The sequence below is a fragment of the Spodoptera frugiperda genome, chromosome 14 (assembly GCF_023101765.2).
Source record: "Spodoptera frugiperda isolate SF20-4 chromosome 14, AGI-APGP_CSIRO_Sfru_2.0, whole genome shotgun sequence".
NCBI classification, from domain to species: Eukaryota; Metazoa; Arthropoda; class Insecta; order Lepidoptera; family Noctuidae; genus Spodoptera; species Spodoptera frugiperda.
In genome coordinates this window covers 10,045,521-10,069,744 of record NC_064225.1, presented here as the reverse complement: position 1 = coordinate 10,069,744, position 24,224 = coordinate 10,045,521, and the positions used below count along the sequence as shown (strand labels likewise).

The 24,224-nt window shown below is 36.4% G+C and overlaps 1 protein-coding gene across 3 annotated transcripts in view; it reads left to right on the top strand.

Annotated features, from left to right (window-relative positions):
- LOC118279352 (uncharacterized) overlaps positions 1 to 24,224 on the top strand; it is a 49,283-nt gene that overhangs the window by 17,443 nt on the left and 7,616 nt on the right. For 2 of the 3 annotated variants that reach the window (XM_035599023.2, XM_035599022.2), the window contains exons 2-3: positions 16,760 to 16,878; positions 21,657 to 21,728. In XM_035599023.2, coding sequence (XP_035454916.1) covers positions 16,847 to 16,878; positions 21,657 to 21,728 — 104 coding nt within the window. In that variant the 5' untranslated portion in view covers positions 16,760 to 16,846. Of the gene's footprint in view, positions 1 to 16,759; positions 16,879 to 18,047; positions 18,570 to 21,656; positions 21,729 to 24,224 lie in introns of those variants that run through there. The other variant, XM_035599024.2, reaches the window with a different exon arrangement.

Below are 24,224 nucleotides of genomic sequence, written 5' to 3'. Positions count from 1 at the left end.
AAATACTTTTGGATGACTTCACCTTTGACTAACTGGACTTTTAGTGACGCCAGCGCCACCTAAGAAGATCAAAAATGCGTGAGAAACTACTTATGCCCTTTGACGTAAAAGGGAAATAAGTGCGAATTTGGATAATTTCTTGAACAGAACTTAAGGTAAATATTAACTTTAATCTGTATTTCTGAGTTTGATTATTTAGAATGAATCAAAATGTAGGTATATCACCATCTGTCTATAGTGTCAATTTCCGTCCAATGCTGGACATATTATATGTATATTATAATGTACGTATGTCTTTCCAAGAGCACGCCACAGCGAGGGAGAGTGTCAGACTCTTATTGAATAAAAACCACCCCGAAAAGCAGGAGTAGGAACTCCTGCTTTTCCAGCCGGAGCCCCGGTAAACCCACTAGGTAGTCCGCAGCTCCGGATATAACTAAAAATTACGTTTAAAAATATACAACACACATCCACACATTCCTAAACCGTACAGCCAAGAAATAGAACAATCTGCCGGCTTCTATCTTTCGTGAGAAATACAACCCGGGTCTTTTCAAGGTCAGAGTGAATAGGTACTTTCTAAGTCTATAAGTCTATGTGTCACATCGCAGCTTCGCCGTCCTGGCAGTAAGCGGGTTGGTGGACAAACGAAGACTTATAACGCTAAAAAAAAAAAAATGGGCGGCGGCGATAGCTTACCATCATATCAAAAATAACTGTTTTGGAAAACACATTAAAATATGGGTTTCCCATAAGTAGGTATAGTTTGTTTATCACTCCAGTGCTACGTCTTATACCACTTCATAAGATTATTTGCTATCTTCGTATTCAAGATCAATCTTATCAATAAATGGCCATGAAAACTTACCAACCTGTTTTCTACAATAATTTGCATTCATAATACCTATTTATTAAGGGTGTGGTCGAGCAAAATATTTTTTAGTTTATTATAAATTATTAAAGTGGATCAAAACATTCAATTATAATAATCGACTGCTTGGCCGGAAATAATGATTATATTATAGTGTATTAATTATTATGTTATTTATTAACTTTTTCCTGATATTTTGTCAAGCAGTAGGTTGCTGGAGGAACTACGTACCTGTGCTAATTACTACTTGGTAGTACGATCCTTAATGTAATGTAATAATAGCTTCAAATAATAATTCATCATCATAAGTAATCGTAGGTACCCAAACTGGTAGGTTTGAAAGAAGCTCGACCAATTTCAAGTTACATCGGGACTTATAATCTGACCAGCGTGAACATAATAAGTTTTGACAGTAAATCTATGGTATTAGGCTCTAATAATAAATGATGACCAAAGAAAACAGAGAAGAATGAAAAAAGAGGCGATTGTAGTCGAGTTCCTCGTCAAACAGTTACGTGAGTAAGCCGATAACATAATAATTAATTTAGTATGTGTCACGAAAGTTATAATAAAATATACATATATTCTTTTTTCATGTATCAAACACCTGTCCAGTGTTGATTATAAATAATGATGTAACATGGTATATACATAATTAAAGTATATAACAATAACATATACAAAAACACGCGACGTCACTTGTATCAAAATACCAATACCATGAGTATAACATGTTAATTAGACTTTAATTTAAGCTACTTTATGTTAATTTATTCTGGCACTTGATACACTTCATTTATTTTTGTTATTAAGTATATTCTAATTATATAAGTTACCTTATTGATCGACAAGTGTCACTGCCAAGCGAGGATTTTTTTATGGAATAAGCCGGTAAACGAGCAGACGGATCACCTGATGGTAAGCAATCGCCGCTGCCCATGGACACTTGAAATACCAGAGGCGTTGTAAGTGCGTTGCCGGCCTTTTGGGGTTTAGATATTTAAGGGTTTTTGCGTTCGGCTCTCTGATTGGTTAGTTTATTCGAGCCGACCAATCAGAGCGCCGAACATGCTCTCGTTTCGATTACTTTAAACGTAAAGCAAACTCATACTAAGAGTACTGTTTACATTAATGTATGCTAATTATATCGTCATTATACAATAGATCGTGTTAGTTTACCTTATGTATTAGTTACGCTACGGTACACACAGCTGATCAAGGATATATTTATATGTAGAGATATTATGTAATTGGCATTCTTTGGAGTTTTCTCTGTAACTGATAATTTTATGAGAAAATTAGGTATCGATTATCGCCGACTGCTAGCTTGCACCTCGCCGTAAGCACGGTAGCAGCTAGCGGTAGCCCCAAGCCGTGTCGGAGCCGAATCAGAATCTTGCATAACCGACTTGGTATTATATGGATCTCACAACTTTTTACTGTAGGAAAACTGATTAGGTTCAAGACTTGGACTTTTTACAGGATTTTTTTATGAATCACGCCGGTAATCGAGCAGACGTATTACCTGATGGTAAGCAATCGCCGCCGCCCATGGATACTTGAAACACCAGAGGCGTTACAAGTGCGTTGCCGGCTTTTGGGAGTTAGGAATTTAAGGGTTGTTGGGGAATTGGGCATTGGAAAGATTGGGAAGGGGGGTAATTGGGCCTCCGGTAACTACACTCACACGACGAAACACAACGCAAGCGTTGTTTCACGTCGGTTTTCTGTGAGGCCGTGGTATCACTAGTGACTGCACTAGATTGAATTAATCGATTTTTAGTGAAGTTTTGATTGTGGTAATAGAGGGAGATTATAACCTCACCCTTGCTTCCCATGGGCGTAGGCAGAGACGAATGAACGCCAATTGCTACAAATCTTACATACTTCTTTCGCTTTATCAACAGTCATCAGTATCATCATTTGAGCTATGAAAAACTTTTCATTCACGATGACACATTCATAAATATTACAGTTTTTGACTACAAAAAAAAATTAACAAGTCAAATCCGATGAGTCAACATAAATACCAGCTAAGCAAATGTACACGTTATTATTATTGTAATAGGGTTATTATTTAAATAATAAGCAGCTATTATTTATTTATTGTTACAATCTGTGGTATTCCCCATCTTAGGAACAATGAGTGTTTGAGAGATTATTCGTGATTACAATACGAATACTTTTTCTTTTTGTTTTGTTTCTTAATAAATGTTTTTAAATCAATAATTTATTTAAAATATCAAGTATTTACAAAATACTGAAGTTATGTCAATCATAAATGTATTGGGGCGGGCTCCGGGCGGTCCTCGCAGTGATGACACCCGGGCGTTTCCTCCCGCCCAATCAGAAACAGGAACCTATTGAAGCTCCTATGTCCAGTAAGCACCTGTGTCAGGCGGTATTATACAGATAAACCTTCCTCGTGAATCACTCTATCTATTAAAAAAAACTGCATCAAAATCCGTTGCGTAGTTTTAAAGATTTAAGCGTACAAAAAGACATCGGGACAGAGAAAGCGACTTTGTTTTATACTATGTATGTAGTGATGAAACGTAACATAATTAAAGATAGATATATCGGCTAGAAGATATATCGGCTCGGAAGGACGCCGTAGAAGATATATCGGCTTACTCACGTATTTGTTTGAAGAGGAACTCGACTAGTTTTAAGCAATGCTAGAAGCTCATATTCGTGAACAGCATTCCGCGACACACGATGCGGCGATTGTCGCGCTGCTACTGTAAGCCGATAACATATGTATAATAATTAATTTAGTGTGCCTCACGAAAGTTACAATAAAATTATTAAAAATATATTAAATAGGTTTGTTTTTGTGTCCGACATGATTGTGAATGTCATTCAGGTACTTATTGATATCCTCGTCTAGTGGTCGACAACGTGACCACCTAATACTTAAACAAATAGGTACTTATTATTTATAATTAAATTAATAAAAAAGGAGGATGTTCTCAATTCAGTGAATGTTTGTTTTATTAACCGCCGCACCCAGAGTCATTTAACGGATACTTAACCCAATCATAAGCAATTATTTTCCATACAAAATCATTATTAAGGAATAGTGTGAGTGATCATTAAATGTTTCTGAGTACGGCAGTTACCTACCAATATTTAATAATTAATCAATATAAATTATGTTTTAAAATAACTCGAATCTTAATATCGTAAGTAATTTGTATTTCTTTAAAATATACTACGACTACTCTAATACACCTAAATAGATTTACTGTATCCACATAATATTATTATGTGATAATACATATATAATCTCACACCTCTCTCCTATTGGGGTATAAGTTAATACTCTTATAAATCTACTAGTAGAGTAGACAGTGTACTATTTATCTATACATAGTATAAAACAAAGTCGCCCATTTTGTCTGTAGTCCCTTCGTATGCATAAAACTTTAAAACTACGCAACGGATTTTGATGCGGTTTTCACTAATAGAAAGAGTATTTTCTCCGACAGGTTTTTATATATAATTGAAATACATTGAAACTATATTAGCTGAGTTATAGCGATTTATGTCCAAGAAGTCAGAAAAAAATCTAATTGAAGATTGCATTTGTGCGTGCGCCGCTTATACCGTTGGATACAAGTAAGAACAATGTATAGCAAAAACATTGGTCTTTATTAGTTCTACAAAAAAGTCCGCGATGACATATATCCAGCTTTTTTATTTAAGTCACAAAAACTACTTTTCTGTATTAAAAAAACATTTAATTCGTTGGGTGATGTTTAACTGGTGATATAACCAATAATACATATATCCTTATCATAATAAGTAAGTTCATCATCACGAGCATTTAATTTAGATTATTTTTGCAGTTTACAGTGTGTTATTTAGACATATAGTTTAGGAGATATCACGATATTAGTATTGCGGCACGGTACGGGCCGGCCGCGGCGGCGGGGGCAGCGTCCAAAAACTGATAGGGGGGGCGATCAAAGAAGAGTCACAGAAACCAAAAAACATTTTAATATTTTAAACGCGGTTAAGGGAAAGAGAAGTTATTGTGAATTGAAAATTAGTATCCAATATGTGTTGGTGCGTTGACTGTATTTGTCGAAGTAGCGGGATACACGCAAACGAAGTTGCGCGGGTCAGCTAGTATAATTATATACCAAGTACATTGTACAGTGGCATTACATGCCATAATGTGCACCTCTGCCTACCCATTCGGGGATTAAAGGCGTGATGATATGTATGTATGTATACCAAGTACCAACCTACATCCGCCTTCAAATCTCGTAACAGATATCTATAATACTAGCTTTTGCCCGCGACTTCGTTCGCGTGGAATAGTGACTTCCGGCAAATTTTTGGTTTTAACCACATAGTTCACGATCTCGCGGGATCTCTTCAAAAATGAGATGTGGAAGATATTCCAGGGAACTCTTCAAAAATCAACATAATGAGCTCTGCGTTTGAATTTAATAGATGTATACTCACTTAGGGCATTGAAAAAATAGTTTAAAAACGGACTTAAACTAACTTAAAACTAAAGAAAGCTACGAATTACGAATTTATAACAATTAAAAAAGAAACTATATTACAACCTATCCTCTATGCTATAATAACCAAGCTTAAACTAAATAATTTAAAAGAAACGACTTAAATCTAATCTAATTAAAAAAAAAAATTAGACTTACAATTTTATTAAAAAAACTAACTACAGTAACTACTAATAATCGATATCAAACTAAACCTACGTTAAATAGTTTAACCAAAAAACCAGGAAAACCCAACAAATAAACTTATTAATTGACAAATACAACGCAACCAATTTAGAATATACGAAACAGCAGGACCACTACAGACAAATAATCATACGACTGATAATTCACTTTTTCTACGATAGTACCGAAGCGCTCGGCCGATACCCAACCAAATGAATGTAACGAAACCATAGCGCGATCTATTTCGATCCCAACGCCATCTATCGAGGATAAAGACAACTTGGATTATTTATTTATACTCCGTTCGGGCATTTTCTTTGTACTAAAAGTTTAATTATATTGATATTATTTTTTTCATACCTTTTTACTATTTATTTACTTTTTTTCGATGAATTAAAACAATAACATGAACCGAAGTCGTGTAACGATCGACATAGAATTATCTATACTCCGTTAGAGCATTTTCTTTGTACTAAATGTTTTATTATATTGATATTATTTTTTTCATACCTTTTTACTATTTATTTACTTTTTTTCGATAAATTAAAACAATAACATGAACCGAAGTCGTGTAACGATCGACATAGAATTATTTATAAATAATTTATTTCTTATTTTTATTTTTTGATTTTTGAAATAAAAATATATCTATGTCCTTTCTAAGGTTCTAAACTATATCTGTACCAAATTTCAACCAAATCCGTCAAATAGTTGCGGAGATTAATGGTATAAGCATAGAATGTTCGACGTGATTCTTTAATTTGACATAACTTTTTTATTTATGAACCGATTGACATGAAACAAACACTAAATGTAAATTTAAGCATCCCACAATATATTCGTGAAAACCGCATCCAACTCGGATCAGCCGTTTCTGAGATTAGCGCGCACAGACGAACAGACAAACAGACAAACAGACAAACAGACAAACAGACAAACAGACAAACAGACAAAAAAAAAGTTAATTACATTTTTGGGTTCGACATCGACATAACAATAACCCCTGCTTTTTTTTTATTTTTATTTTCAATGTACAGACAGCACTTTTCTACGATTTTATTATATGTATAGATTATTAGTTATCAAACCAAATATAATCAAAATATACTTAACCTGTTAGTATATTTTGATTATGATAATATATATTTTGATATAATAATGATTAATCCTTCAATAGTCATATAATTATATCCGGATCTCACAGTTGATCAAATCGATGCAATAATGACTCACAATTTATTTGGAGTTCCCATACTTTATTCATATAAGAAGTGACTAGCAAGTTAAGGTATGATGCGAAAGCCTCAAAGAGCCATCAGACTACCACAGATGGGGCCCAGTAGGGCTGATGCCTGATCCGGAGCTGCGGACTACCTAGCGGGTTTACCGGGGCTCCGGCTCGACAAGCAGGAGTAGGAACGGAGTGGTTTTTAGTCAGTAAGAGTCTGACACTCTTTCTCGCCTCATAAGGCGGGAGAAGTAGTTGCATGATTATCTCCGCTCAAAAAAATGTTTACCCAGCGATTTTTTCGTAATCGATTGATATTTTCGTAATAAATAAAAGCAAGAAAATCGACGTAAAAGAACGCTTGCGTTGTGTGATTGAGGTTAGCGGAGGCCCAATCTTCCCAATCCCGATTCTCCACCAATCCTTAAATTCTAAAATCCTCTTGTATTTCGGGTGTCCAGGGAGGGAGGGATGTTCCTTTTGGGAAAAAATACTAGGGAGTTTGGGATTTTTTACCTCACTGAAACCGCTCCTCTGGTCATCATCAGCTCCTGTAAAGAACTTCGTGTTAAATGCTTGAAAGCACTTTACTAATGGAAGCCAAAGGCATATTGTGAAGTGTGACGTTAAGTGTAAACATTGTGGTTGTGTAGAGGTCAGGGTCGGTCAGTAGCATTTTGTGGAGGAAGTAACATTACTTATTTGTACGTAGTGCTGTGTATTTTATTGCTGTACATTAGGGGTGTCTTTGGAATTGACATTGAAATTTACTACTTACTACGACCCTGGCGAAACAATAAACAACTTACGCTCGAAACGATTATGACACATTTTTCTTTGCAATTAGATCACATCTAGGTACAGCTTATAATTAATCACGTGAAGCTTTTTAGAGATTTTTTTGATCACTCCTCCCCTTTGGTGATAAGTTTGGTTAGGTTTTAAATTAACCCCCAACCCAACCCAACAGAAGGTTTGAAGATTGCGCAACGCTTGCTCAATGTAGGTCGGCGATTTCAAACTTATAATTAGAAATTATAAGCCCAGGTTTCCTTACGATGTTTTCTTTCACTGTTTGTCAGTGGTGTCTAAATAATCTTAGAAAGTAGGTACATATAACTTTAAAAAAATCACATTGGTACTTTGCCGTTGGTAGGTTTCGAACCCGCACCGGGCCACCATGACCGCCAATCGGAATAAAGTCAATAAACATACAAAAGCTCATTAAAATTGCCGAAACAACAATAAAATTCCTTTCTTAATTCAGTTTAAAACATAACAATAACTCATGAACTTAAATACAGTTGATATTTCAAGTATAGTACAAAATTTTAATTGTACACGACTGCATATCAAGGTATACTAACCAGTTTTTCATGATCTCGCTTTGTATTATCTTTCCACACATTCAACGACCAAGTTATACTGGTGAAGTATAGCAGGTAAACCTACTCCGACTTGGCAATTTTTTTCATTGGATTTTCGACTTTTTTAACAAAAGGGTAAAGTTGAAAATCATGATCTTGGAAGGTGTATCTTGATCTGCTGTTCTCGGTACTTACAGCTATACAAATTGTTTGCCAGTATCGTTACTTACCGAATTATTTCCGAGAAAAAGCAATGTAATTGCATGAAATGTATGCAATTTTAATTTGATTGAAGAAATGGTACAATTGTTTTAAAATTACTGTTTTTTTCTGTTTTTTGTAAGGACGGGTGATATTTAATTGCGATACTTATATTTAATTCTGTGTTTATTTATAACAAGATGGCCGAACATAATATGTTGGTATAATATGCGTCGGAATGAACCGCTCGGTTCCTTGAACTTCAACGGATATTCCAAATAAAGAATATCCGATACGATTCAGTCGTTTTTGACTTTTTCGCTTAAAAATACATTTTTGTCCAAAGTGCAGTGCTCCGCGTGACACTTCCTGTGGTCTCTGATTTATTTACCTAGTGACAGAGACATTTTGTTTTTTTTTTTTGATATCACGACAGTGGTAGAAAATACATGGCCCACCAAATAGTAAGTGGTTACCATCATAAAAGGCCTAGGTATATGAACGCTTGAGAGATATGCTATGTAGCTATGCTACAAAGATGCGCCGCCGCAAATTAACTTAGAGGAAGATGCGCAGTTCGATTATGCGATGTATTGATAGTAGGAAATAAGCACCCTGTAGTATACAATTGAACATATTTGGACACCCACACACACACATCTATACATTCAACTCTAGAATATCGAACGGAACCATTTGTAGACCACACTAAGAATAGTCCACACTTTTCCTGACCACAGAAGGTTTAGATACCTAGGTACTCGGTAACTAGACTACCTAGGCAGTGTCTAGTATCTTATTTAAGGTGGAAACACTAAATATCTATTTCTATTTATAGATATCTAACGAGGCGGGAAAGTAGTCGGTGTCCAGTAGTATACAAGCCATCGCAACCTTTCATTAAATTATCAACTCTAAATTAAAGAGTTAAGGTTGCAAATCTATTGAAGAAAATGGGTATAGCTTGATGTGCGGTAAAGTCTGTAATCTTTTATTGAATATTCGACTTTATATCAAAGTGCTAAAGTTGTAATTCTGATATAGAAATGGTGACTGGTACATTTAGTCCACTTTCCCCGCTTATCTGGCGATGTTACTAGCCTTACCTATGTGCTTCAATTACTTGGTTTATTTATAGGCTACTCTGTTAGGTCTTAAATAACCTAGGTACTGATCTATTACAGTGCTTGTTCAAACTATATTTTATTGTTAGTCGACTTGAGAGAATTACTAAGTAGTTCGTTAGCATGATGGATGGTAAATAAAACCCTAAGGGTGCTTTTCCAACAGAGAAGTGCTATGCTACGTTGATGTAGATGCGTTTGGCTTCCACCAATCATGTTAATTGGTACACATAGCTTAGTACTGGTGGAAACGAACTCAGCTGTTTTTTTAATGGAAAAATGCGTGCTATGGATGCGTGATGGATCAATACATCGCATTATTGTTGCACAGCTACTTTGCGGTGGTGCCGAGTGCCCAGCCCACTATTTGATTGCGTTACATATATTTTAATAATCTGTTTATCACAGGTTGTTATTAGGGTGGAGTGAAAAAATCTTTTTCTTAATTTGAAGTTTCCTGTATTTTCAAACATTGACCCATAGTAATAGAAATGTTCATGCAAAATTACAGCTTTCTAACTCAACATCTTGAGGTGGCGCATTAGGTATGAAATTTGAAAAAATAACAAAACTAGAGTTACAAGCAAATATTTGAACTATATTACATTAAATGAATTTATACTTTAAACCACTAGAATAATAAAATACTATATGAAATTACCATAAAAATAAAATTTTGATGTCCAGTATCAGAGGTTCCAGTGTCTTCATTTTGGCAAAAATACTGAGATTCCAAAAATAGGTATTTCTTGCCTGGATTTTATTTTAGTACGGATGAAACATTTCTATCATCGGGTCCACAAACAGATGCCGAAGCCTCCGTTATACGTTTGACACACCTTTCTACTGCTTTAGTAGACTCGACTAATTATTATGATTTGATAGAATTGGCGACAAAAAGATAACAAAACCTCCTCTAACATTAAAATACAGCGACTTGGAAATCACTACAATGATTGCACCTGGAGGTAATTGTTTGAATATTGAGAAGTATCTTGCCACACTCAAGCAGTAGAAAGGTGTGCTAAACGTATAGCAGAGGCTTCGGCATCTGTTTGTGGACCTATTATATTTTGCAGCAAACTCATCATATTATCGCTTTTTAATTTCATGACATATAGATTGAGTTGTCATCTATCTACGAAGTAAATGTACATTTTGCGCTCATTTCGTTGACCTTTTAAGAAGTTTTCCTCAGCATGCAGGTGCTTCACACATTTGCATACTTCTTGGGATAAATATTTACGTGGCGCGATATAAAAAAATTGTAGAATAATGCGTTTTGCCGTCATTGCGTAACATTTTACATACTTGTACTTTTGAAAGTACAAAATAGACAACCTAGACACGACTTGTTGATGGATAATTGTAGAGATAGATGCCTTATTCTATATCGCTTTACTATAGAAATTCAAAGTCAAAATTATTTATTACAAATAGACCGTGTGAAGGCACTTTTGAACGCCAAAGCAAATATCAATGTAAAGAAAACAAATGTCTGTCTGTCGGTCGTCCTCTAGTGCTCTATTCCTCGTTCCAAAGTGTAGATTCGTATGGAAGAACGAGCAAGAAACTCCATAGGTCTTTTAGGTCAGGTTCACAATACAATAATTGGCTAAAAGCAATCATTTCACATATTTCTTCTAAGGATCCTTTCCATCATTCAACTCTAACATATTGTTTTTTATCTATAAGTAGTGTTTTATCACATCAAAATATATAGGTAACATAAATTATCATTTAATTTGATTGGATCGCCAAGTAAAGGACATCGCAAGTCTTTGCCCGTTTTAGGCATTTTTTAATAAAATTTACTTAACTTTGGCACTATTTTACAACTATATATTAAAGTTTTATAAGAAAATACTGATCCATACGAGATAACACTTAGTAGAAGTTAAAAACAATAAATTTGTAAGCAAAACATTAAGCACAACTCTTTTTTGTGGGTAGTCTTATAAGTAAAAATACGAATTTTCTAGAAACTATTTCCTCGTTGCGCCACCGGCTTATTTCATAAAAAAGCTTTTACATATGGTCCCAAAGAGTTGCTTACTCAGTGCGGGAATTGAACCAGCCAGGCCACCTATAACTCAAAATCTATTTTATCTACGCATATGAAATTTCTAGTATCTGTCGAGATCTACTTACTTATCTAAATACAAAATTTCAGTAGTACCTGTTCCATAAACCTAAGTCCTTTAAACTCGGAGCTGCGGACTACCCTACTAAGTCCTTTAAACGCAGAACTGAAGCAGCACGCCGACACTTTAAACACATTAGCTGCAAAATATATAATACAAAAAAAATATCTATATCTTCCAATGGTCGTACCGACCTAAAATTCGTTACGAATATCTATTCAGTTAAAGTAAAATAAGAAAAAAAGAAATAAACTCAAAATCAAATTAAATATGTGGCTAAATAAGTACCAAGTTCCATACAAACAATTAAATTATAACGAAACAGAAGAACTAGTGGAATTGTAACTCACACACATCCTTACACATACACTAACATACACACACATAATACACACACACACACATTCAGATGAATGTGTTACATACACAAATTATACAAGTACACACACACACAACCACTCATCCAATCACACAAAGACTTAATATACTTACATTAGATTATTTTTAAATTGTTAATTAGACTAAAAAAAAATTCGTGCGTCTCTTTTAGTTTTTGTTACTGGTACAATTTATTTTCTTACCTGGTTGTAAATGGGTCAACCTCCAAAACTGGCATATTCGTGTAATCGCTCTTCAAGTATATTTATTGGTAATTATGAATCTCATTGAAAATAACAAATACTATTTGAATATCATTAAATATCTATATCTGAAAAGCTCCAGGGTGATCACACAAATACGCCCGTTTTGGAGATTGACCCAAATCGAATGTCTTGTGAACAAAAACACAAAATTTTACGCACCAACCAACACACACGTCGTCTCTCACCTCAAAATACTACTCAATTAATCACCACGTTGTTTAAATCTGTGCCGTGGTGATTAATAACGAGCTTGACACCGTTGGCAGGAGCACAAGGACCCAGGACACCAGTTAGTCACCGCTCGGAATATAAAGCTGACTAACGAAGTAAATATTTTTGTTGTGTGGCTAACTTTGTGACGAGGAGTGTCAGAAGTACTATTTTTATTACACTAGGATTTTTTACGGGGTGGTTTATTAGTTCAATAGACAGAAGTCCAGTGATACTAACCTCTTTGATTTAGGTTTAAAGTAATCGCGCGTTTGGCGCTCTGATTGGTTGGTTTATTCGAGCAATCAGAGCAACGCGCTCTCGACTTCTTTAAATCCCTTCAGTTACTTTAAACGTAAAGCTAACTTATACTAAGGGTACAGGTCTTCCTGTTTCTGCGTCGTCTCACATTTGTAACAACCTTCCAACATGTCAACATTATTCTCATTGTAAATGATTAAATTTTAAGATTACACCTAAAAGACGATATCAACGCTAGCTATATAAGTTTGCATTTTGCCACGGAATAAAAAACGCTACTAGTTTCTGTATTCTATAAACCAGTGTTACCTAGAACAATATTATAATCTTAAACTCACCTTATCTAGTGTAATATATTCCCACAATCTACGAGTAGTACTCCATAATCTCTTACTGTGTAGATAAGTCTCTCTCCTGTGTATATTTATAGTTTTATCTCTTTATCTAGTTCACATCAGTCTTCTGTCAGTGTGTTGCTATCTAACGTTCAACTGTGTACCTTAACGCTATGTAAATAGAGGTGTCAGTCGGATTTGTTGCTAAGGCAGACGTGTCATGTATAGTGTTGGTTTAGTTGAGTTTTAGTTTAATTAGAATTTATTATTTTTGTGACAGTCATGGTTTATTTAGACTAGTGATAGTGTTGCTCTGTCGTATCGGTCAGATTTTATCGTCTTTCTCCCGTAAGTAAACCTTTTATAAACAGTTCCTAAACTTTGGTTTTCGGAGTATAGGTTACTATACTTTTTGTCAATTTTAAGCTATCCTATAAATAGGGGCATGCCTATTGAAATGTATGGACAAATACAAGTAGTGGTCCTTGGGATAAAAGCACAGTTGGCTCGTTTGTAGGGTGTCCGACTGTTGTGCAACAGACAACAGCCAAAAAGTGATAATGGATCTGAGTAAAATAGTTTTATAATAACTATCATAAGATATGCTAAATGATTTTTAGTTAATTTCTGAGTAAAAGCCCGGAGTCAGAAAGTTCAGCGGTGTTTCACCCCCGTGTCTCGGAAAGCACGTAAAGTCGTAAAGCCGATCTCTAGTAGATTTGCGTAAAAGAATAACAAACATTATGGGCATTCGTAAATCTACACATCTTCACTAGAATTTGTGGTGGCTGTATGGATTTAGGGGACCCACATGCTGCCCGAAGTCATTATTTCAAGTGCGAGCAAAAGCTAGCTATTAATATAATAATTGAATTCCTTATCACTGCAACAGCGAAGGTGTTATTATATTATCTAGTGCAGATCTTGTTTAGCTGATAATCTAGCCAATGTGTGTCACGGATCCGCGCACACAATACATTATTGTTGGGAGATAAACCATATAATTACATTATGTACTTTATATAGAGGAACATTGTGGTGTTTGTTGCGTGTGATACCGTGGGCATTTATGTTGGTAGTGTGTTTTAGAATATCTGTTAGAAGAATAGCTCTTAAAGTTTGTAGCAAAATACATAGAAATACATAGATTTTTTATTTATTTCATCAGACCACCACACTGATGGATCTTGCAGGATTGATGCCCGATCTAAAGCTCCGGACGACCTGCGGGGTTACCGAGGCTCCGGCTCAAAGCAAAGAAAGGATGCATTCTATGGATGCGTGCTATGGATGCGTGCTATGGGTATGCATATGCACTATGGATGGTTTTCCTACTATCGATACATCGCATACTCGAGCTTTGCATTTTACTCGTGCAGCTACAATTTTATTATAGCTTAGTATCAGTGGAAGCGATGACATAGTTTCACAACTTAGCAATTTCATCTTCGCAGCATAACTACATAGCGCATCTCTGGTGGAAAAGCACTCTAAATGTTAGATCAATGATACGCCAGTTCCATACATAATTTTGCTGTGCGAACCAGAAAATTCCACAAAAAACACACACAGTTGTTGTTTGCCAATCACCTTAAGGGTAGAGAAGGAACTGCTATCGAAACATCAGCCTAATAGTCAGTTTCCAAGGACATACAACATATGTATACATATAGCTATAACAATAAGTGTTAGTACCTATGTAATCGGAAGCCAGTACTTATGTCTAATATGAAGATCTGATACTGTGTGTATGTGTGCACTGTGATTAGATAGCCTGTCAATGTGTGTGTTTTAGATGCAAGTAGGTACCTATTTGCAAAGCATTATAAACATAGATAGGTGTATATTAAATCGTATTGACAGCACTATAAATCCTTACTTACTTTTGTACATGGAAAGGATTGTCGGTCTATTCGCAATAAACTTAAAAACTACTGAACGTAATTTCATGGAGTTTTTAGCTCAGTGATTCTTGAGATAGAGATAAGTGAATGTTTGACTGCACGGTTGGTGCGGTTAGTGGGCAACCGTCTGCCGCGTAATATGTCGCGAGTTCGATTCCCATACGGAGCAACTCTTTGTGTGATCCATAAATTGTTGTTTCGGGTCTGGGTGTCATGTGTATGTGAAATTGTTTGTTTGTAAACGCACCTACGACACAGGAGAAAATCCTAGTGTGGAGCAACGTTTAAAATGAAACCGCTCTGTCACTAGAATAAAGTTCAAATTTTAATACAAAGACTTACAAAGCCCAAAATCCTCCAAAATGTTATCTGTCACTCATCACTTCCCACGTTACTTCACCAAGTAGTTCCATATCCCACCCACTGCACATTTACCTTCTACAACAACCAGTACCCTTAGTATGAGTTTGATTTACGTTTAACATAATTAAAACGAGAACGCATTCGACACTGTGATTGGTTGGTTTATTCGAGCCATCCAATCTGAGCGCCGAACGCCCTCTCGTTTTGATTACTTTAAACGTTTAAGGAACAAAGAATAAAGTTCCCTAAGAAAAGGAGGATCCTCTGACCAGGCGAGGTGATCGTGCCTGGCTTTCTGTTGTTCGTTGGGATTTTCTATCCATGTTTATTCGCATGTAAACTTCATAATGTGTGATATAGGATTTTTATGACGTCATCTGTTGATTTGCTCATCTGCGACTTCTATCATGTGTCGCCACAAACATAAAGCAAACTCGTACTAAGGGAACAGGTCCCTTAAGGTCCCCAGCCTTGGTGGAACAGTACCAGAGCACATTAGAATACAATAGCATCGTTATGGAGTTATTCAGAACAATCTCGGAACTGAATGGAGGGCAGCTTGTTTTAATGTCAATGCTGATGTTTGTTTGATATGAACAATTAGAATTTTTGGTAGTGGGTGTTTTGTTCTGGTTCCTACTACAGTACATACATACATAGCCTAACGCCTGTCTCCCATGGAGCAGGTAGAGACTATTTTTTTTTTTTTTTGAGGGGGGAAAATCATCCAATGACTTCTCCCGCCTTGGGCAAGGCGAAAGGGAGTGTCAGACTCTTACTGACTAAAAACCACCCCGTTCCTTCTCCTGCTTTTCGACCCGAAGCCCCGGTAAACCCGCTAGGTAGTCCGCAGCTCTCCCATTCATATACTTCTATCGTAAATCTGCTTTCTTTAATTCTTTCTACATGTTCAAACCATTGTAAAACCCTATCAAAGCTAGGTGTATGTAGTATCAACGGTTAGTATTTTCTGAAACACACGGTTGAAATATGGACTTTGTGAGCTTCGACTTAAACCTCCTTATTGGTTTTGGCTAAGTTGTAAGGGATATTTCTATCTATATACTTACTCGTATTTCTATCTACCCTTAAATTCCTAACTCCCAAAAGGCCGGCAACGCACTTGTAACGCCTCTGGTGTTTCAAGTGTCCATGAGACGGCGACGATTGCTTACCATCAGATGATACGTCTGCTCGTTTACTTACTTACTCGTTTGCTTTTGTTAGAGACGGAAAGCCCTATAAAATAAAGAATCCTCAACAATAACATTGTATTCACCTAGTTCATGTATAATAAACTATACGTGGAATGTATTAATGGAAGAAAACACTCATAGCAGTTATGTTAAAGAGTTTGATTATTGCAATAATAACATTTTTAACGAAGATTCCCATTTGTTCCAGGAATGCGGTCATTTAGGAGAGTGACGTGACAGCGTCCCCTGCAAGCATCGAGTTTCATTAGTTCGGACACTATGTGAGCACGGCACGATGCTGCTCAAGCTGTGCAAGTCCTGCCAGTAGTAAGTACCTGTTTATACTTCACTAGCTTCTCCGGCTTCTGTTGATCATAGCGTGATGGTCTATAACCTTCCTAGATAAATGGACTATCTAACACAAAAATATTTTTCAAATTGAACCAGTCATTCCAGAGATTAACGCGTCCAAACAAACAAACTCTTCAGCTTTATATAATAGGTATGAATAAGAGTTTAAGATTAATGGAATAGGTTGCAAATGAACAGACTAATTACCTAATGGTATGCGATCAGTGCCATGGATACCTACAACACCAAAATATTGGAGCACTATGTATTTTTAAAACCATGTGAATATATTATTGTAATTATTTTTTGTTAACGTGCTCACAACATAAGGAAATCCTTATCTATTCGTATATCAACGTAAGTAAACTTTTTGGCATTCGTCAAAAAGAACATTTTCCATATTTAGATTTCCCTTTTATTGCACTATCAAGATGTCAAATATAATTTCCTACAATCGAAGAAATAATAAACGGGGGTAATACAATTTCGTGTTCGTAATATGGACAGGATATGGTTATATCCTTTGAGGTAATTATTTACACTGTTCATTGTTTTGGGTAGCAATTACCTATATTGACCACTCCTTTTCATAAACTACATGTCAAATTTCAGGAGAGAACCATTAGTCATATTAATGTTGAAATGACTGCTTCGTTGTTGAGTGGTCGCTTCCCGGTCGATTCCCGGTTCAGGCAAAGAATTACTGAGCTTTTTTCGGTTTTTCAAAAATTACTCAGTAGTAGCACGGAGTCTGAAATTGTGCCCAGTATATAGCAATAGGCTCACCCCCTGTTATATGGGACTTACATTGTACAGTGGCATTACGTGCCATAATATGCACCACTGCCTACCCCTTCGGGGATAAAAGGCGTGACGATATAAGAAAAAATAGAAAACAATAATTGTTTATATTGACAAATCACCAACACCCAATTTAGCACATTTGACCTTATTATTATCACAACAAGGTACATAATGCATTAACAGGACCACACTAATTCTATAATTCATTAGCACATTAACACCACATGCAAGCCACAGATGATCACGTTACTCAAAGTGCCACTGCTCTTGATAGCGTCAATCAGTGTCAAGATAAAACCTCATTCGACGCGTATCTCCTTAGTACAAGACGTTACACACAGGAGACGTGTTCTGTGGAATAGTACTTGAGGTGGCAATGGAAATTCCAGTGTTTTAATGTCCTTGATTTTTAAAACTAACAAAGGAATTCGCAAGGCGCTGTTCTGGGACCAATTTTTTTTATACTGTTCTGGAATTCGCAAGGTTATATCCTGTGACCCGTGATATTTTGTGACTTTGCTAAAGCATTCGATTGAGTGTACCATTTAGTGTTTTTTATGAGTGTTTAGTTTAATTATTCTAGTGTTTCTTAGTAATTTACTGAGGGTTTAATTACAGTAATGAAACGGTTGATGTCAATGCCGTAGTTTCCATTAATTTTAATTGTCAGTGATTGTGAGATATTCATCAATCAGAGTGTATACTAGTTGAAGCTTACCGTATCAATTATTTGTTATTAGATATGTAAGCAACTATATGAAAGGCACCTTGTGATATAGGTGTGTATTTTTATTAAATAGTGCGGTGTAATGTTAGGAGAAGATATTAATAAAGACATAGTTTATCCTACTAAGAAGTTAAAGGTAAGAATCTCTACAAATCTCTACAAAGTTATAAATTTGGATAGATGATTTAAACCCAGAAATAAGACTAACGGCCGTACTCAGAGCCATTTAATGGTTACTTAACAATTGTTTTCGGAACAAAATCGTTACTAAGGAATAGTTTAAGTAATGTCTCTTAATACGTCAGTAAGTGCTCTACATGCGAAAAAAAGTCGTTCCATAGAGTAGCATTTAAAATTAGCATTACAAACGCCAGCTAAAAAGGCATTACGTACCAATTTTCATTCATATTCCAAATACATAGAAAACTAACTCATTACAAAGTCAATTTGTCTATTATTATATTTTTTAAATTATTCAAGACATTTTGAAGTCAGTTCTTCAGTCAAACTTAGACGGAAAAGTCGCATTTTAAGAAATTTTAACTGAGACCACACTAGTATCTATAATTCATTAGCACATTAACACCACATGCAAGCCGTTAGATGATCACGTTACTCAAAGTGCCACTGCTCTTGATAGCGTCAATCAGTGTCAAGATAAAACCTCATTCGACGCGTATCTCCTTAGTACAAGACGTTACACACAGGAGACGTGTTCTGTGGAATAGTACTTGAAGTTGCAATGGAAATTCCAGAATGGGTTTTTGAAAAACATGTCCTTGATTTAGTTAAATAACATTAGGTCATATCCAAGGCGCTGTGCAAAAACCAGTATAAATTGACCGTCAAATGTGGGGAAAGATCATACGAAGAAAGACCATGATAAACTGGTTTAGTATAGGTTGATGTGAAGCCGACAGTACGACTAACCAAAAGGGAAATGACTATTTGGCATTGAGTGAATACCATTTAGTGTTTTGTTATGAGTGTTGTTCAGTTTAGCTACTGTCTAAAAGTAATCAGATCCCGTTAGTAAGTTTACTGATACTTTAACTGGCGAGTCGGCCGCACGGACTTTTTGCTATTCGTCATATGGGCTTGAGCTTAAAAATCTATTCAATCTTCTAAACTCTTTCCGTGCGGCCAACTCGCCAGTTCAAAAGTATAGGGTTAGAAACTTGGCTCTACACGGGATCTGATTACTTTTTGACAGTGCGAGCTATATGGTCTCGTCTTGGCAACATTTAACATGAAATGTTTTTGTGGGATTTCATTTCTTTTTGTAGGTTGCTTATGATAGAAAGATAAAATGAGCGACAAATTCACCTACTAAACTACTAAATTTATAAGAAAATTGGAAACGTAATCCTAATACTTTTTATCAATGAAAATTAAAACACTAGTATCTACACCTTTACCTACTAAACTACTAACAATTAAATATTAGGCAAATGGTTTTTTTCTCCGCGATAGCAAACTTTTAAATCACCGAAACATTCCGAAAATTTTTCATTCAACGAGACAACCGTCAACGACGTCTGCCCTCGCGCGTCTACCCGCGTTCGGGTGCCGCGCTCGCTGACGGGCCGATTATTTTTAGCTACTGCGCGGGGACGAGGGGGCAGGCGGCGGGCGTTGGCGCATACTATACTTACGAAGTTACGATGCATATGTTCAAAAGTATAGGTTGATTAATAAACACTTACCGAAGTGAAGTGTAGTAATATTATTCAAATATTCTAAGTACTTTTGGGTAGGATCATGTTCTTGATTTGATGAAAAGTTTGTGTTCTATGTACTTGTGTATAATTTTCAGATCTCAAGCAGGAAATAGGGAATTAAGTATCCCTATTTCAGAAATTTATCCCTCCGCGGCCGCATTCAGACCTGCGTCAAAAGTTGCGGAAGTCTCGAACAAACTTTCACCCCCTAGTTTAACGGGTTGAGGGGTAAAAGTTCGAAGTTTTAGGATTTTTTTGTTGTTTGGGTACTAATACTAGCTTACATACCAAATTTCAGATTTCTAGGACTTCAGGAAGTACCTTAAGAATTTTGTTGATCATCAGTGAGTGAGTGAGTGAGTGACGAAATCGGGGTATTTTAGATATCAATAAAATCTAAAGTATAAGAGCTATGCAATTGAAACTTTAGAGGTTTATTAAGTCTACCACTGACATTATATCCTGAAAATTTTGTTTATCTGGTATAACCCAAACTCAAGTTATGAAGGTTCAAAAATACGACGAAGCGTTTCGAGAAAAGGTAGGTAGTGCCCTTGCGCTTCGCTTGGCTCGTCTTGGCGGGGGCACTACCGTGCCCCCAGATTTGCAGTTGTAATATTTTCCTTGCCTATATTGTATTTGTGTTGTAGTTTGCATTCTTTTTAATAAAGATCTAATTGAATTGTAATTGAGATTGCACGAAATGTCGTGCATTAATCATTACAAGTCGGTTGCTAAGGACAAGGTAAAAAGTCGTTGGGCTCACTCCCAGAATCGGCTGTTCTGATATACCTATTATGAACACGTCATTGATTTAAAATAAGTCCATAATAAAATGATTGCTGAAGAGTACTCGTAGTTCACCTGCATCCAACGTTTTAATTTTATTTATACGTAAAATAATTATTTTCCTTGTATGTACTATAATTTGTATTATCGTATAGTATGATTATTAAACTGAATTTAATTACTATTTATGACAATTATTAATGTCTAATCCTTAATACGAAGCCGCATTGAGCAAGCGTGAAGGCTATATTATCTTCAAGACCCGGGTGAATAGGTTGCTCATGGGCAGACGTGCTCCATCGTAGGCCGCATCATCACTTACCACCAGGCGAGATAGAGGCTAAACATCGACCCATATTGAATATACGAATTTCATGTTTAACAAAAATCTAAATCGAAACTTAGAATCCTGTAAAGTAGAGGTTTTGTAGTTTCGATAGTTTACGTGGGGGCCGTCGATATAAAAAAAGCAATGTTGATTGTTAAGATGCTCAAATCTGCGATCTCAATCTGCGTGAAAAGAGGCCTTTGGTCAAATGATAAATGATAAATGATATTTATTTTGCAAATAGGTTATAAAATAACACTTATACACGTCAATCTCTTAAATAACTAGATGAGGCCGGTCAGCAGTGGCCACTTACTTATAGGCTGTTATAGATTGTGGTGTAATGTGATGTGAATCTAATACGTTGTATATGTTTGTCCCACAGCTGTCTGGAGACAATGTACTGGAACTGCTGCGAGGAGAGATTCTGCTTCGACAAGAAGATCGCGACATACAAGTAAGTATCGTAATATTTAAAGTATTATGAAAAGTGGTGGTCCCATCCCTGGTGGAAAATCACCTTTAGAAGCAGGCAGTTTAAAAAAATTACAATTCCACAAATACGTACCTACCTATGTAGAATAGAATCAGGCGTTACTTTGCGGAAATCCATGCTACACTAATAATACAATAGATTTTTAGTTTTAATTCCGCTTATACATGTATTTTTTTAACATGCGGTGTGCAGCACCGCCCTCCCTCCCGCAATTAAATGCTCATGCAGTAGAGGTGCAACATAAAAACACACACATGACATGCAATATACCACTTCATACACATATATTGGGTCCGCGAATGGCGAGCAAGGGTAGCTCGCCGCCCGGCCAGAACCAGACCGCGTACGGCGCGTCTCAAAGAGCCATCAGACCACCACAGATGGGGCCCAGTAGGGCTGATGCCAGATCCGGAGCTGCGGACTGCCTAGCAGGTTTACCGGGGCTCCGGCTCGAAAAGCAGGAGTAGGAACGAGGTGGTGTTTAGTCAGTAAGGGTCTGACACTCCCTCTCGCCTAAGGCGGGAGAAGTCATTGTATGATTTTCCCCCTCAAATAAAATATACATATCTATACTAATATTATAAAGCTGAAGAGTTTGTTTGTTTGTTTGTTTGAACGCGCTAATCTCCGGAACTACTGGTCCGATTTGAATAATTCTTTTTGTGTTGGGTAGTGCATTTATCGAGGAAGGCTATAGGCTATAAAACATCACGCTATAACCAATAGGAGCTAAGCAGAGCGGGTGAAATCGCGCGGAAGCAGCTAGTATATTCATATAAATACCTACTTACTTAATTTTTCTCCTATTCTCACATATAACTCATTCTCAACTATTTCTCCAATACCACGAAGGTGCTCAGAAGTTCCTAGTGACATCTGAACACGTGTATACAGGATGATTATATCTTGATAAGTGCAAAACAAAATAACAATACCGTGACGTCACACGTAAGTCGTGATCTCTTGTTTAATCTGTGACAACGGATCACTGATAAGAAGGCTGAATGGATGCTGAGCCGATACCGACCTTGAGTAGCTTGAAATAGATTTCGTGAAATATTTCAGGGTGTCAATAAAATTAGACGTATTAAGTTTTTAGAACCATTCAGTATTATTACATAGGTACATATGGCATGTCATGTCACGAAACTATTTCTCTCCCTCTCTCTTTTTATCTCTTTTAAAAAACGTTGCCCCACACTAAGATTTTCTCCTGTATCGTGGGTGCGTTTACAAACATACAATTTCACATGCACATGACACCCAGACCCGAAACAACAATTTGTGGATCACACAAAGAGTTACTCCGTGCGGGAATCAAACCCGCTACACGTTGCGCGGCAGCCAGTTGCCTAGCCACCGCGCCATCCGTGCAGTCAAAAAAGTAATAAGTAGTAACCTTCATCACCAAGATGCATAAACGACATGATGGTCATGGTCGCAGTCAGTAGGGTGTTAGCTTCCAACCGAGCTGTCTGGAATTCCTTGGTGAGGTTGAATATCAAAGAAGGCGAAAGTGTAGGAGTACCTACTGCCAATTCCAACCTCGTGCTTAGCAATAAGATAACGGAACAATCAACAAATTTTAATTAAGTACAGAAATAGAAGATGACTAATTTAACAAAAACTCAGTAACAAACGTAATAAATCATTTCTTCAAGCAGTATCAGATAAGGGGACAGTCGGACTTACACAGTAGCTAGTGCAAACTGTGTGTTTAGCGAGGAATTCACGTTGTTAGCTCTGCATACGTGGAAAACTAATATTTAGTTATACGCAGATTGTGTCTTATTTGGTTGTCCGTGAACTTGATGATGTGTGGTTCATAAATAGAAAATTAAAAAAAGACTACTGTGAGTAAATCAGCTTAGTTGTTCAGCTTACTTCATGTGTGTAAGGACGAGATAACTTGACTAAGTTAAGTGTGGGAGAGCCATGCTTTGACACGAATAGGCCGGCTCGACCGGAGTGATACCACGGCCTTACAGAAAACAACAGCACTTAAATTCTTAACCCCAAAAAGCCGACAACGCACTTGTAACGCCTTTTAGTGTTTTGGGTGTGCATGGGCAGGGGCGATTACTTATAATCAGGTGATCCGTGTGCTCGTTTACCGGCGTTACCATAAAAAAGTACCACCCAAAACATAAATGTGAAAGGCTGCCAAGTTCGATAATATTGGAATGCTTCGCCTATAAAAGAAGTGAGATCTAAATAAGTACCAAGTTCCATACACAGACCTCAGTTAAAAATGATATAACAAGTTGGCAAGTTTTCACACACTTTGTTATAAACCTACTAAACGCAATGAGTCAAGTATATAATTTTCTATTAAAACTTGCCAAGTTATATCATTTTTAACTGAGGTCTGTGTATGGAACTTGGTACTTATTTAGATCTCACTTCTTTTATAGGCGAAGCATTCCAATATTATCGAACTTGGCAGCCTTTCACATT